Source organism: Gymnoscopelus braueri (genome assembly GCF_963280865.1).
Source record: "Gymnoscopelus braueri genome assembly, chromosome: 12".
Lineage (NCBI taxonomy): Eukaryota > Metazoa > Chordata > Actinopteri > Myctophiformes > Myctophidae > Gymnoscopelus > Gymnoscopelus braueri.
This window is the reverse complement of record NC_137614.1, coordinates 36,077,807-36,093,833: the sequence shown is the minus strand read 5'-3', so window position 1 is coordinate 36,093,833 and position 16,027 is coordinate 36,077,807. Positions and strand designations below refer to the sequence as shown.

General features: G+C 39.4%; 2 protein-coding genes across 2 annotated transcripts; both read right to left on the bottom strand.

Moving 5' to 3' along the window:
• Positions 1-440: 440 nt before the first annotated feature.
• On the bottom strand, positions 441-6,778 carry micos10 (mitochondrial contact site and cristae organizing system subunit 10). Its single transcript, XM_080445055.1, has 4 exons — positions 6,637-6,778; positions 2,194-2,241; positions 779-885; positions 441-656 (listed from the first exon to the last, which is right to left on the bottom strand). Exons 1-4 carry the CDS (start codon positions 6,698-6,700, stop codon positions 648-650), a joined length of 228 nt encoding a protein of 75 aa, XP_080301181.1. The 5' UTR covers positions 6,701-6,778; the 3' UTR covers positions 441-647.
• A 1,093-nt stretch (positions 6,779-7,871) lies between these two features.
• Positions 7,872-13,550, bottom strand: sike1 (suppressor of IKBKE 1). Its single transcript, XM_080445049.1, has 5 exons — positions 13,127-13,550; positions 10,555-10,660; positions 10,070-10,212; positions 9,519-9,632; positions 7,872-9,375 (listed from the first exon to the last, which is right to left on the bottom strand). Exons 1-5 carry the CDS (start codon positions 13,283-13,285, stop codon positions 9,184-9,186), a joined length of 714 nt encoding a protein of 237 aa, XP_080301175.1. The 5' UTR covers positions 13,286-13,550; the 3' UTR covers positions 7,872-9,183.
• Positions 13,551-16,027: the final 2,477 nt, after the last annotated feature.

The window sequence follows — 16,027 nt, the reverse complement described above, 5'->3', positions numbered from 1 at the left end:
CTCCCGTGTACCTTCCAACTCAAGATCTCTTTTTGCCTCATCGGCTAAATGTGCATATGATTTGTGATTGGCGAGCACTAGAAAACCATAACATGCATTGTACTTTTACATGGTTCTTAGACTGTTCTCAAGCAAACAGAATTCCTTTTTTATTTAAGTTCTTTAATCATTTTTCATGAAATGTTTTTCCATAAATTAGCTTTTATGTTTTATGATGTATTTCTTAAGCTTAGAAGAAAAGAAAAAAATAGGAACCACTGAAGGCTTTTTCAAGGCATGGCCTTTCATTGAATATTTTGATAACCATACCTCTCCAGAATAGAATGCTCTGTGTGTTTCAGGAGTAGTGGGAATATTTCGTCACTTTCTGTGACGGCAGGGATGGTGACCAGACATGATGTGACCCATGATTTTGTATGCCTGCTTTGTGAATAAATGAACTGAGTGACTGCTTCTTTTGTCTTTGTTTGAAACTATTTTATTAATAAACACAAACTGACCTGTTTTACAGGCACATACAAAGCAAACTCAAGTCAATTTATGGTCAAATTAAGTGTGGAAACGAAATAGTGCAAATGGTGAACCCCCATCTCCCCACCCGCAAAAAAAAAAGGCAAAGAAAAGACAGTCCCTCGATGACATGCCAGCTATTGCTCCTGTAAATAATGAAAAGAAAAAAAGAATTAGCTAGAGCAACAATACATCACTTTCATAAAGATATGAAAGTTAATCGGAAATAATTTAATTTTGCCTTATTGTATGTGTAGGAAAAACTCACCTCCTTGGTTCTATGCACCAAATAGTGGGATCTCAAATCGTTCTGACAGTTGGAATATGCTATGCCAAGCCCAGTTCCTAAGCCAAATGAAATCGGCCATGTGTGTCCTGTGAACGATAGAAGCACTGCATTTTATCCCACGCTCATTAATACAAAGAAACACTTCATAAATCAAAAAACCTTGCACTGCTGCTATGTGAAGATCTTTTCACTCCCTCATTTTGATTCATTCAGCCCTGTGTTATCAGTCACTAAACTAACCAGGCAAAATGATCCATTAAACCCACTGAAAAGTCATTGTATACATTTAACAATGTGGCAAATTTAGCTTAGAGCTGCATTCTGTAACTTTTCTGTCCTAAGCTGGATTTGATTATTGGTTGATGACCTGAAGAAGATCCACATCGGATCAAAATGTTGTCTTCTTTTTCAACATTTAAGTTGACGATTAATTGTCATACAAATAATTGCGATTTCATTGTGTTTCTGTTGTTATGTTTGGGTTTTACGCTTCATAAACATAAAGGTACACAGGGCAGATACGACAAATAACTTACATAATTTAATAACTTGCGTTTTGATGACGCGTTTTGAGCTTGTAGATTGGCTAATTCTACTATCTTTGAAAATGTATGAAAAAAATATATATGAAAAATGTTCAACATGGTTGGAAATGATTATGACGATAATGCGAAAGATTATTGTGATTATCTCAAATAATTGGGATTAGGCGATTATGTAATAATTGTGACAGGCCTAGGTCTCCTGCATGACAGAACAAATTATACATTGCACGAATGAGCTTCAGGCAGTACTACTTCAACCAGTAGGTGTCCTACCGGATACCAAGGTCTGAATTTCTCAATGCAACCACTTGCAGATGTGCTACTTATGTTGTATTATACTGCATATATAATTACTAACATACTCTGTCATACAGATTGGTAACATTTTATTCATTCAAATGAGTTCCGGATTTCAGCTTTAATTCCTGTACAAAAACAAAGCACTATTCAGCAGGGCACCACCTGCAGTCACCTTGGGGCAAGACTCTCAAGCCAGGCAACAATTCCACAATCTCTGAATGCTACAAAGAGTCTGTAACTACGCCTCCTGAAAGCTGATAACAGAAAGTTGTCATCTGCTCGTCATTTCCGTTACAATATATTTTAACGTTTCATTTCTGCTAAGCAGCAAGCTATAGCGGCTTCGACTACTTTGATTTACATTAGACCAAACGGAAGTGGGGGGGAGGCGGGGAATCCGCTTTACTCCTGTCTCTTCTGTTGCAAACAGACTGTTTGGCGGAAGCATTTGAAAGTTGTGTGAGTCAACAGTGCGGTTCAAGAGACTACCTTGAGGCTAACATAATGTTTAACAAGGCATGCAACATGAAATCCTTTGGAACTACTCACGTTTGAAAAACACCACTGAAAACACAATCCCTAGCCCCAGGCCAGCACCTACAGAAGAAAGAATAGTATTTAGGGGTGTAACAGTTCAATTGAATCAATTATAAACAAAATAATCAATAATCTAATAAAATAATCGATTAATAATTGATCCCTCTTTTGAGCATGTCAAAAGGTTTAAGAAGAAATCTAAAATAGTAAGAATAGGCCATTTACAAGCTCGCAAAGCATTGCACCGCAACTTACTATATGCTTATCTGCTATTTCACTATTTTTGCACGACACTTACGCAACAAAGTATAAAATAAAGCTGTGGTTTATTGATTCATTGATATATTAAAAATATATTAAAAAAACACGCTCATCGATTATTTGATTAATCGAAAAAGTAATCGATAGAATAATCTCTATGAAAATAATCGATAGTTGCTGGTAACAAAACTCTCTTTACATTTCACTATAAAGCGAACTTGAACCAGATTGCAATATAATTTTAAAACTATGTTAAAGTACCAAAGACAATGGATGGATTGAAAACAGATCAAACCACATAGTGGCTATGAGGCTGCTTGAGAAGTCTGATTGCAATGCTTCTTCAGCACGTTTACAATTGGATTTGTTGACATTTTGACATCTTTATTGTTAATTTATCCATTTGTAACTCAGAGACTGTACAAATATAACCAAATGGACCAGTTACATTTGTAACTATTGATGGTCCATTGTGGAACCTTGGGCCGTCAACCTTTACTTTATAGAGTGCAGTCAGAAGACAGGCCTTGATAGCCACAGCGTTGATATACTGAATGTAATAGACTTAAGTGCAGAATATCTCCCTCTTATGTTAATGGTCAGTGCGTTTGGTGTACATTATGAGAACATGCCGGGTTTTGGGTGCAGAGTGGATGTCAAGTGATTTCATACATTGCTGACATTTGCTTTACAGTTTATTGCCAGTTGCGGTGGACTGACTGAAACCTACACTATCTTCAAAAGAATGCATACTTTACATCATCGATTTTGGTGCTAGATGTATCCAATTACCTTGCTCATCATTGACCTAACGTTTATTTCAATTACCATGTGACCACTGATTGACCAAGGTGTGATTAAGGTTGTGTATGCTGTCGTTAACCTTCCATGAGGTTAGGGGGTAGGCTCCCCAATCCCTTGTGGAAAACAGGCGGCAGCGGGGTCGCAAGGCTCCCAGAGCACGTTAAAGACTAACTATAGTGCTGGGGAGAGACTGAAGGGCCCCCGTGTTCTGTCAAGGATGAATCAACATCCTAGCTGTGGAACCGTCTAGTCGGTGTGCCGACTGCCGCTCTCTCCTAGGGTTGGCAGCACATGGTGCGTGGATGACAGTCCACACCTAACCGGACAGGAGCGCGTGACTCACCGGTTACAGGCAAGGCGGGTGAAAACGGTTAATATTCTGGTTCCCGTAGCCAAGCGGGGCCAGGACAAGACCGTCGGTTTCCTGCCTGGGGCGCCAACCACGCCTACGGGTAAGGGATCGCTATCGACTGGGTCACCCGCCGGTCGGATCGCAAAAAGCATTAATTCCATGGCGTGCTCCCCGACAGGAGGCGGGTGTGGTCGCTGCGTTCGGCTCAATGTACAGTCAGGCCATCACAAGCTGAAAGCGACCGCCGGAGTGCTACAGTTACTAAGCGAGTGATGCTCCTGTGATCGGTGGGCTTTGAAAAGAAGACGCCGGGAAGCAGGAGACTTGAACTCTCTATCCAGGGTGACCTGGGTGTAGACCTCAAGTGGAAAGGGGTCTAGCCTGGGACTGCGCCCCGGTGGGGAGGTTCGAAAGACTTAAGTGTTCTCTAAAACAGGTCGACTGCTTGCAGGAGAGACGTATACAATTTTGTGGTCGTTAACCTTCCATTTCTCTGAAACAGGTCATGGGTTGCAGAAGAGAATTGTACAATTTTGTACAGCCCGAGGATAATGTCAATTGACCTGTGCATAAAGCACAGGAAAGTTGTTTTGTTGTGTTTCCAATTACATTTTGTGTATGGTATGTGTTGTTGTGTATGTCAAAAAGGGTAAAGGAGGGTGGAACCCTGGCCTCTGCACATTCCTATGCTGTGTGCCCTGCCGGGTGTCAGGTCAAGGAGGGAAATAATATGATAGCATATGTATAGTATAATAGTGATTGATATTGAGTTACATAGTATAATGTTAAGTGACTAAAGTTACATGTCGAAGTGTTGTAATGTTGCCGTTCATTTTTGTTAAATGAATGTGCTTAGACTTATGGCAGAGTGACCATTACAGAGACACTTCAGTGATAAATACAGTCCAATGCATACAGAGATCAAAGACTCACCATCAAACCCCCACCCAATTTTTTTTAGATAAAGGAGGGACACTACACATTTAATTTGAGTAGTACCAATATCACTCTCAGCCAGACAGGAACATACCATTGTTTCATGGGGTACATCTATGCTGCCCAAGGCCACTGAACGACCCCAGATTACATATTAATTTTGATTTTGATTTTGATAGTAATGTTGGGGGACATAATCTGATCGTAGCGATCTCCCTGGCAGCTTTAGGCACATTAAAATAGGCTGTCTTGCCCTTCGCAAATGGCAAGTGATAAGAGAGCAGTGACAGAGTGATCCCAATACACACCACAGAAACATTATATTGCCACCTGGGCCCCCATGCTGAACTTGACGAAGAACACCCCTGCACGATATCTACGCCCGACCTTTGACCTCAAGGAGGGTACGGATCTGACTGGCGCTTGGGGGTTGGGGCCCCTGTGTATAATACGGGGGGCTCCGGTCTCAGGCCCCAGGAGGGTACGGACCCGGGGGCTCGGGAGTGGGACCTCCGTCTCTTAGCTCATTCAGTGCCAAGTACATTTGTTAATGGCACTGGATGGGTTGGGGGAGGGGGGGGCCTAGTCTTGGGCTCTGTCGGAACCTCATCCTCCGGGCTCGGAAAAGTGACCACCTCAACCAGAGGAATTGGAGAAGAAACCAAAAATTGCACACAGAGAACAAGATAAATGATTTTTTTGTAAAAATATATATATATATTACACATGTTAGAATAGTTGCTTGTAAAGGAAAACTCAGCGGGAATGCCCCACTGAGGGACCCTAAGTTTAGCAATGCAATATGGAATCAAATGATGTAATTGTCCCCAATAAGAGCTCATGTCCAGATGGTAGGTTTGGGATTGCCCCAGCCTAGTTCAGAGTTTCCCCTTCAAAGAAAAGGGTTTTCCTCGGCTCACATGACTCAAATAGGAAAAAATGGGACCTGATTTTTTTTAAACATGCAATATGTTATGCTAGATGATAATTGCTATAAAGTACTGTTTAGATTTTAATCTTGTGTTGTTGTGGGTACTAAATTCGTACCCAAGGAGGGCTTGATGGTCCATTGTGGAACCTTGGGCCGTCAACCTTTACTTTATAGAGTGCAGTCAGAAGACAGGCCTTGATAGCCACAGCGTTGATATACTGAATGTAATAGATAAGAACTTCAGAATTCTCCAGGCGCTCAACCGAACGCTTGTTTGCATGCAGACTTAGATGTGGAGCGAATTGCCTTCGTGATATATCAGGTCGTATTGTTTTAATATCATTAATTTGCTGTTCTTTTATTCACATAGTATAGAGGGAATCTCCCTTGTTTGTCAATAAAGATGCCTTGCGCATATAAAAGGTAATTTCTGTGTATGTCGTCTATAAACTGGACTTTAGGGTTTATTGAACCAAGAGTGACAGGTCTGCCACGGCACATCACTATACTCTCAAGAGTTAAATTAATGCAAAGGATTTGACCCTGCAGCAATCTGATTACTCAAGACACATGTGTGCAGGCTGTAGAACAGTAGGCTTCAAAATACTTCTCATTTGAACTGGGATTGCTCGGTATTGCTTCCCTTAATTTTTCATTGAACTCTTACTTTACTTATAAGAGGGATGCAAAAGATTAAAAAAAGCATCCATAACACAAGCCTAGCTGAGTCTTAAAGACTCGTGTCCATTTATTAACAGGTGAATTTAGGAGAACATCTGCACACTTTAAACCTGTACAATATAGAAATAAAGTTTTCTAAATCGCAGGTCAAAAGCAGCAACAGAGACAGTAGTTTATATTGGAGAATTATTTTCCTCACTGTTAAGGGGGAAAATACATTGAATATCTCTATATTAATAAAGATTTTATATCGCTAATAATATATATAAATATAATATATGGCTAGCATATTGGGGAATTCAACAACGTTACATGGATATAAATACATGGAAGTGTCCTTATCTAGACCTTTCTGTGGCTAAATAGTTAGCCTCCCCTTAGTGAGTCAATGACATCTGTGAGCTAACGTTAGCTGTCAGATTAGACAGACATGGGTCTTCATGCGGTTTTAGTTTCGTTCATTTCTTTAGTTTTTTGGCCGACTATTTACCGATTTTGACGGCACAGTCTGCGCGGCATCGGTCCCACTTCTTCCCCAGCTCTTTTTCAGACATGTTTTTAATGTTGCTGTTCTGGAGGCGACGAAAACGAAATGTCAAATGCAACGCAGCTCAGATGAACTTGAAAAGCCAGAGTGTGTATTGTATTGTTTTGTACTTCGGCGTACGACGGTGTCGCGTGTGGAAAATAGCAGATCTACAAGCTCACAGCGCGTCGCGTCCGCGACGCACTGTGAGCTTGTAGATTTGCTATTTTCGGCACCGGGTGAAGTCTCGCGGTAACAGGATAGGTGGGCACTTAGGGACATCTGGGCACCTAGATGTAAAATTGGCTATTTTGTCCAAACTGTTAAGAAATACAATATTTGAAAAATGGTCTCAAGTAAAGTAAAGTATACATGATTAGAGCATGCTTAAACATTCGACAATTAAGGTTTAATATTTCTACAATTGCTACAAATTGCTACAGAACCTGTAGCCTATATCCAGTCATGTTGGGGCATAAACAAGAAGTTGAAGGATAATATCTGAAAATGATGTACCATGCATGTTCACATCATGTATACTTTTCATTACTTAAGACCATTTTTCTAATATTGTATTTTTTAACATTTTGGACAAAATAGCCAATTTTACATCGAGGTGCCCAGATGTCCCTATGTGCCCACCTATCCTGTTACCCTCACGATGTGTGTTGCTTCTTGGTAGGCCCAATGTCGCCATCTAGCGACACAGCTGTGAGGGCTTGACGTTAGGAGGTTGAGGGTTCCTATGTTTCCATTTGAAATTGCAATACTGTGGATTTTCGTCATTGTTCAAAAGGCTGTATAATAAAAAGTTTGGAAAAGTGATCTATGACGACATAAAATAGTCTTGCCAAATGTGTGTTTCATTCATCATCGCAAAAATAAATGTTCCCCATTAACTGCAGACTGTGCACAACTTTTCCAGAACCGGATATTAGAGTGATGTGTTCATTCTCCATACTTTTTCAAACTTTTACATTTTATCTAAATTATGATGCATCTGCTTCACGTTTTCAGATCATTTAAACCTATGTAGTAACAGAACAAAGCAAAGCATTCTAGAGCATTATACAAATCCATACATCATACAATTTTTTATAATAAAGGACAAAGGAAAACATATGGCCATGGTAGGCCTATTGATAGTAGACAGTAGGGTGTGGTACATCAAATCATTATATCAACACTGAATACAAATGTTGTTGATTTAACTTTTATTTGACACAAATCAATCTACTGCCATGAAGTCACTACAGCACATTTACCTTAAAAAAATTGGATTTCCTGAGATGATACACAACTTGCAATTACATACAGTGTCAAATTGCTTGATGTTTACGAGACAAAAAGGTTGACCATTTTAAATTGTGATTTGTACAACCTAAGTAAGTAAAAATGTGACAATGTGATAATCTCAGATATTTGATTACCCTGCATCCCAAATCTGAAATCTAGAAAAATGGTATTACTATGCACACACCGAAAGACATCAAAGGATTGGAAAATGTTACTAATGAATTCTACAAACAGATTGACAAAACGTATCAAAAACGCATCAGACAATCACGTACAAATAATCCATTGTCACTCTACACCAGGCAAGTGAGATGGACAGACTTGTGAAATAGCCAGGAGTCATATTAGCGCAGGAGTGATTATAAGGCTTGTATTCAAGATAGTATCCTCCAAAGAAAAACGGTGCAGGCTCAGAATGAAGGTATCATCACTGGACTCCTACCGAACAGCAGGGATGATTATGAGCATTTTGTAACCATTTCAAAAGCTTGTGACTGTGAACAGCAGAGGGACACTAAAGAGGTAGAAACTATGTCCTTAAAAGCAAACGTGTTTTTCTTTGGCCAAAATAAACAAAATTCACCCTTTACCAATCCCACTGACACTTTCCTATTTGAAGGCCCTTTCCACCCGTCTGTGCCTTACAGTGCTTTAGCTCTTCTCCTTGTAAAATATGTTTTATGGTATAGTGGTAACAATACGATCTCAATGCAAATCTTGAGATGGTAGTGTTCAAATTCACTCCAACCTGCACATACACTTGTGTAGACAGAATGCATTTCATTTCTCATATTAAAACTCACTTTTAACCACTTAAACCCAAAATGCTTAGTTGACCAGAGTCCCTCAGTGCTCTATTCTACTTTCTCTGTAGACTAAATATCTTTGCCACAAATCGCTCACAACATGTCACAACGCAATGCGTTGTGAGATTGTGGATCAGCTATTGGTTGTTTTTTTGGCCCCAGAGTAGGGACACTAGGGTTAATGTGGTTAAAACTCAATTTATGTAGAAATGTAATAGTATCTATCACCTCTGTACACCTGCAGGTAGATGTTTTTAACAGTCACAAGCAATATGCTAAAACATATTGCAAGGCTGACTGGACTGAATTCCAGCCTACATTGAAGAGTAATGTGATGAACACAGCTGAAGATGCAGCCAGACCGTGTCTGATTGCTCCCTCAGGGACGACGTTTCGTCCTGACACCATTCTAATCACTGGATGGTGATTCCACGGATGGTGATGACTCCACGGATGGTGAGGATTCCATGGATGGTGATTCCACGGATGGCGAGTCCACCGACTCTTGTGCTGTCGCCGGTTGGTTGGTTGGTTCTTCCTTCTGTATTTTCACGGAGCTCTTGCTGATGGTCAGTAGGTCTCGCAGCTCCTTGTTCTCGATCTGAAACAGCGGTAATTAAAATGAGTTACTTGACTGAAATTATAGAAGCACTGAATTGAATGTGAACATGTCTCGAACCTTTTTAGACAGAGTGTAGTGTACCCCTTAAGCCCTGTCCCCCAACACAACACTGTTCTTCTTACCTCTAGTTGAGCCAGCTTCTGTCTGACAGAACAGTAATGCTCATCGTCCACCTGAACCGCTCTTCTCATCACCTGGCCCATCTCACATATCCGCTCCACCTGGCTCTGCACTTCCTAAATGAGAGAGAAGCAGTCGTCAGTTGTCACTCAAAATGTAATTGAAGTTAGAGCACCACCCATACTGGACTTTTGGGATCGATACAGATGATACATTGATTGATTGGTTGATTAATAGACCTATATTATAATTTGGCATTCTCATAAACAATATATATGTTATACATTTTGTTATATACACATATATGTTATATACATTGTTATATACATTACAATTCACATTTATAGGCCAATATTTTCATAAAATATTTTCCCTCATTCTAGGTCATTTCAATATAATATATATGTTTTTTAAAGCAACTGATATTGTTGTCTAGATATGGACTAGAAGGTAAATATCTTAAAGTTGTCCCTCATCTGTTTGCCCTACTTTTAAGAATGACTAACTGATGGTGCAAAATGCACCACGTTCACCACTTTGAAGCCCACTTTACCTTGGCATGGTCTTGGTGGAGGCTAAGCACAGGTCCGGTGTCCAATTCCTTCTTTCCCATCATGAGCTGTAGCATCTGCCTACGGTATCGACCCATGATCAGTTCGAGCGCATACTGGTGTTCTTCGAGAGACAGCCATAGCTCTGTGGAGACAGTTACTGTGTGCTAGTTCTTTTGTCGGAAGCAGTTCAGGGTTCCGTGTCTTGTTCAAGGACACAAGGACGGGAAGCCAGGAGGAGTCGCGGGATAAAACCGGAATATTCCGGGTCCCAGGTAGCTGCTCTACCTCCTAAGCCACTGCACTTTAATAGCGAGCACTATTAAAGTGAAAATGTTTGACATGCTCGAAATAGGGGAGCCAGGTTGAAAGTGATTAAAGTGGACCAGTCAATCTATACAAACAAGGGGGAGAAACATGTAGGTCTCTTACAGTGACAATAAACATCAGCATGGTGACAAAGGCATGACGACGTGGTGTGTGTTACCTTTATTCTCCTGTTGCAGTTCTTTGATTTGTGTGTTCTCCTGCGTCAGAAGGACATGAGGCTTGTACTTGGTCAGCTCCTGAAGCTCAGAGTTTTCCTCCATGTACTGTGGAAACACGGGAGACATTCAGATGGCACTAGATCAAATGTGACACTGGAAACAGTGTAACGTCTAACAACTTATACTCTGTAGTACTGCCGTGTTGCTTGTCGACAAGACCAGATCTACAAGCTGACAACGCACCAACGATCTTGTAGATCACTTCTTGTCGGCAAGCGACGCAGTCAAGTCAGTATAAATGTAGTTAAATAAATAGTATATTATAATCTGCTGTTTGTTTTGGTTTATTTGTTTGTTTGTTTAGGTATAGAGCGTGCCAACGCGTCGTCACCACGGGGGGGGCGTGGCATAGTAGCGCAGACATGTTTGTTTTGGGCAATGTTAAGTCAACCTGGTTTTTACCCCTCAAAGATGTCCGCTGCTACCAAAAGACACTTGTTGACGCCCCCTTCAGGATTTTTGGCACGCTCTATTAGCCGATCTAGATCTTAAATCTTGAATTTTTTTAAAATGTTTTTTTTTTACCCCACTAAACTTTTATTCATTTTTCATGAACAAAACACATAAGACAAAAGACAAACAATAGACGTTGCCAAACATCATCTTATATAATAATAATAAAATAAAAAATAAAAAAGGGAAGGCACAAGTGCTGTTCTATGTTAATAGGAGATAGAACATGAAAACTGTATATTTTTTGATCAAAAGAATAAAAAGGTGGGAGCAACATTGAACAATAAAGTATTCAAACAAAAAGATTTTAGCTCGTTCCATTCTTACAAACAACCAGTTCCATTTATATCATCTCACACATAATACCTTCTCCCTAGGTCACCAAAACATATATATATCTAAGAATTCATGCATCGTGTTATGTGTATATACATATACATGAGTACTGTATGTATGTCATGGTTAAGCATTGTGTCAAGACCATAATTATTTATTTGAAATAACTATCCAATTCCCTAGACCTCTTGCCGCTCATAGTAAATCAATTTTCCCCATTTGTTCTCAAATATCTTTCTTCATCCTCAAGTTAGCAGTCATCCTCTCCATGTCACAAATCTCAGAGACTACTTGAAGCCAATCTTCCGCAGACGGAGATTCCGTCTGTAGCCATTTACGAGTAATGGCTTTTCCCCCTGCATCCATGAATATTTTCTTAAGATATCTGTCACTTCCTGAAATTTCATCTGGCAAGTCTCCCAGGTACAGCAATAGACAGGACTTTGATATTTGTATACCTAGAATCTCCTGTATTTTCTCCATGACATCATTCCAGAATGTGTGAATTCCCAAACAACCCCAGAAAACATGATAATGATTTGCTTCCTCCTCATCACAGTTCCGCCAACATACCTGGGGTATTCTCATCTGTCTGGTTGCTACTATATATGTCTATGAATTGAATACCAAGGACCCAAATGGAAACAAGACCGCAAGGACTTTTTTGGACGGACCTTTTAGACAAAGTATTATAAATGTAATTGTGCCGTTTACATTTTTTGCCTAATGAAATATTCAATCAATCAGTCTTGATTTAAGTTTTGGAGTGATGAAAAGACGAGTAACGTTTTTCCAACATAATTCCCGCCAGGTGTTGGAGCTTGTTGTTGTGCATTGTGTTTTGCAAATATTTAACCATTGTTCATTGATTTGAGTGTTAAGTTCTATTTCCCATTTGTTTCTGTAATCTGTACGTTTTCTGGAATCTGAAATACTTTGATATAGTTTTGATACAATTTTCTTTGTTACTTTCGTATATATCTGTGCGATCAGTTGAATAAGTTTGTTCGTATTTGAAAATGTTATATTTTAATCATTTTCACAACACAAATCTTGTAAGGGGGTCCCTGGCACAAAATATTATCAGATAGGGGTCTGCAGCCAAATACACATCAATTTGAGGGCAAAGGTTTGAGAACCACAGTATTATATTAAACATCCACTGTAAACAGTGTAAATAATCTTCCCTCGGTTACCAAGTACTGTACTTAACAAAAACGTTGAGGTACTTTTACTTTACTGGAGTATTTCCAATTCTCTATACTTTTACTTCTACTCCACTACATCTCAGAGACAAATATTGTACTTTTACTCCACTACAATTATTTGAAAACTTTAGTTGTAAGTTACTTTTTGTAGATTTTGATTATTATTACAAAACATACATTAACCATTTCAGCCCTATTTAAACGATGCTAGGCGTTGTGAGCTTGTAGATCTGCTATTTTCAATATTTTCATACATTTTATACATATGATAACTTGTGAAATGGGACATTCTGCATAATGAGTACTTTCTACTTTTTCTACTTCAAGCATATTTTTATGCCAATACTTTTGTACTTTTGCTCAAGTAAATTTTGACTACAGGACTTTTACTTGAAACAGTCTTTCTACATTGTATTAGTATTGATAGTATTGATACTTTTACTTAAGTAAAAAAAAAAGAGTACTTTTCCCCCACCACTGGTAAAAACAGTGTAATGAAGCTTCTCTGTGTTACCTTGTCAGGGAGGGCATTGCCCACCTCTCTCATGCCCTGGACCCTCAGGCTGAGCTGTCCAGACTGCTCCACCAGCCCCTCTGCTGCAGTGTCGTGCTCTTTGAGTCTCTCCAGGAGGGTCCGGGCATCGCCCAGGACCTTCTCTAAAGTACACGCCATTATGATCCCACCGAATAACACACTTTACCCTAAACCTTCACTAACCACCATTAGCTAAGAAGCTTACATAGACGAGTCGACAACTAGGCCCAAAGCTCTTTTTTTTCCCTTCTTTTTTTTGCAAAGAATTAAATGTTTGCAAGTCAGGCCTGTGTATGCAACATATGTGTTTGTAGATCAAATGTAACGTATGTATAAGTAAACAGTGAATGTACGGTCATGTTGTTGTGAAGTCCACTAAACTGTGGAGAATTTCCGAGATGACTTGATTTGACGTCACTTCCGCATTTCAGCAAACGGGGTGTGTTCAAGAACTGCATGTGTTTGTATCATAAGAGCTATGGCTATGTGTGTGTGTGTGTGTGTGTGTGTGTGTGTGTGTGTGTGTGTGTGTGTGTGTGTGTGTGTGTGTGTGCGCGCGCGCGCACGCACACACACACACACACACACACACACACACACACACACACACACACACACACACACACACACACACACACACACACACACACACACACACACACACACACACACACTACAGTTGTGTGTGTGTGAGAGAGAGAGAGAGACCCAAATGGAAACAAGCAAATCCTCTTAACATACCTTGTATTGAACTGTACTTCCCTATGCTTGTCTTTGCAAACTGTTAATAAAGTATTCAATCAATCAATCATCACTTGCAATTTCACTAGTTTGTCCTGTATCCTGTATGAGTTCTCTCTCCCTGATTGGATGAAATTGATATCATGACCTGACAATGTATTTTCTGTTTACTAAATAGCTGGAGAGACAGGGAGACCCCTATTACTGAACAAACAATGAATAATGAGCAATGATTGCTATTAGAATATCTACAGTATTTAACACTTGTAAATATCACTTGCTGGCTGCACCTTTACAAAAAATGTCTGGAAGGCAGAAGGCAGGAATATTGTCCGACCCATGTAGAGTACTATTGTCTGCTTGTAACGTGAATAATGACTAAATTCTCCTCGTGTAACATCATCAATACAAGGCAAACAACATTAACTACTTCTTGGTTCTTTATTCACCTTCAACTTGGCCGGCATGTCATTATAGGCAAACCTTTTCAAAAGTCTTCCAAAATAGCTACAATAGTTGATGTACTGTACAGGGTCACAACGCATCACAACTCGACACGTTGTGACCCTGTGGAATGGATATGTTTTACCATTTGGAATTATATACGGCTTAAAGGTCACAGGTCACAACTAGGATTTAGGATTTCTTATTAACAAAAGTGACACTCATACACCTGCTAAACAATATCCTGGCCAATTCTCTCTCAACAGTACTTAGGAGATGGGAGATCAAATCTAAGGTCATGTTTCTCAGTTTCACTGTGTATGAAGTACTTATATAGAATGTACACAGTGTGTGATAATGGTGATAGACCTCTGTCTGAACAGTCATAGTGAACATATAATGACATGATATAATAACATATATAACAGTATAATAAAGTATAATGAACAGTCATAAACTCACAACTGAGTAACTACCCATAAGCATAACATGAAAAGGAAACTTAAATGTCTACACAAAATTACATTGATCCATGAACCTTCAGATTATTAAAGCTGCACTATGTAACTTTCCTCTTCTAATAAATGATTTGAATAAATTCATTTGAATAAATAATTACTGCATACTGGAGTCAAAAACAGGACGTTGGACTGAAAGTCAGTTTCTCCTTCATTCAGATATATCTGGTCCTCCAAGGTACTTTTTTTTTTTTTTTAATCTCACTATAATCCATCAAGCCATCAGTTTGACACCTGGACAGTTGAAGAGGCGTTTCATGTCTGTGTGAAAGGAAGGAATAGGTGTTTTGGACTGTGCCTGCTTTTGATATTCAGGAGGTCACACTGATGTTCCTCTTTCATCTGATCATGTCCCCAGCATGTGGAAATAAACCAGATAACCCTAGGAGACCCGAAATTATTGAGTTAAGGCACATTGGAGAGTGTGCAAATTACAAATTATTTTCACAAGTTAGCAACACCTTTTGTGTGATTTCTTTACAAACAAATGAGAGCCCAATAGTATGGTTTGAAAGTCTGACCAGATATATTTCTTGTTGGATTTCATTTAGATACAAAAGTGCAATCTGAGACTTAAATAACAGATATTTTGCAGTAATTTCATTATTATCAAGACTTTTCCCATTTAGCCTAAATATATTGTTGAAAATGGACTGTCATCATGATTTGTGTGCATGGGGATCTCATTTTAAACAAGCTTATAGTGCTTTATGAGTCTTCCAGTTTAGTAGACCCTGTATTGTGAATTTGTACTTCCATGTACTGTTGTTCTCATGTCTTACTAAATAAAATCAATCAATCAAACTGAATAGCCTATCTTTATAATCACTATAATGAAAATGTATATTCTACTTATAACTCTATGGTTATAATATATCTAGAGGGCGGACTGTCCCGCCCCCACCAATTCATTTCAATGAAAGTTGCTCACCAGCACATGAAGCACCCGGAAGTACCCAGAAGTACCTCTACCTCATTGGATTGGCTCCAATATCGGAGCCAATAGAGCATGCGCACTAGCGTTTCAGACAGTAAAAGCATGCGCAGTAGCGTTTTAAATGCAGAAGTATTGCAATCTCAGATTTGACCACCAAGCAACGGCAGCGTCACTGTTCTACCGAGGTTCTGGGGGCTTGGGCTAGTAGTAGGTGGCGCTCTCGTTCCTTTTTATGCTCTT

Excerpts from the sequence above, each read along its gene's own strand:
- sike1 (XM_080445049.1), bottom strand. The coding sequence starts at position 13,285 with ATGGCGTGTACTTTAGAGAAGGTCCTGGGCGATGCCCGGACCCTCCTG. Across the intron at positions 10,213-10,554 it reads ACTGCAACAGGAGAATAAAG|AGCTATGGCTGTCTCTCGAA; the intron begins GTAACACACACC and ends CTGTCTCCACAG. Across the intron at positions 9,376-9,518 it reads AGAAGCTGGCTCAACTAGAG|ATCGAGAACAAGGAGCTGCG; the intron begins GTAAGAAGAACA and ends CCGCTGTTTCAG.
- micos10 (XM_080445055.1), bottom strand. The coding sequence starts at position 6,700 with ATGTCTGAAAAAGAGCTGGGGAAGAAGTGGGACCGATGCCGCGCAGAC. Across the intron at positions 2,242-6,636 it reads AGACTGTGCCGTCAAAATCG|GTGCTGGCCTGGGGCTAGGG; the intron begins GTAAATAGTCGG and ends TTTCTTCTGTAG. Across the intron at positions 886-2,193 it reads TTCAGTGGTGTTTTTCAAAC|GACACACATGGCCGATTTCA; the intron begins GTGAGTAGTTCC and ends TATCGTTCACAG.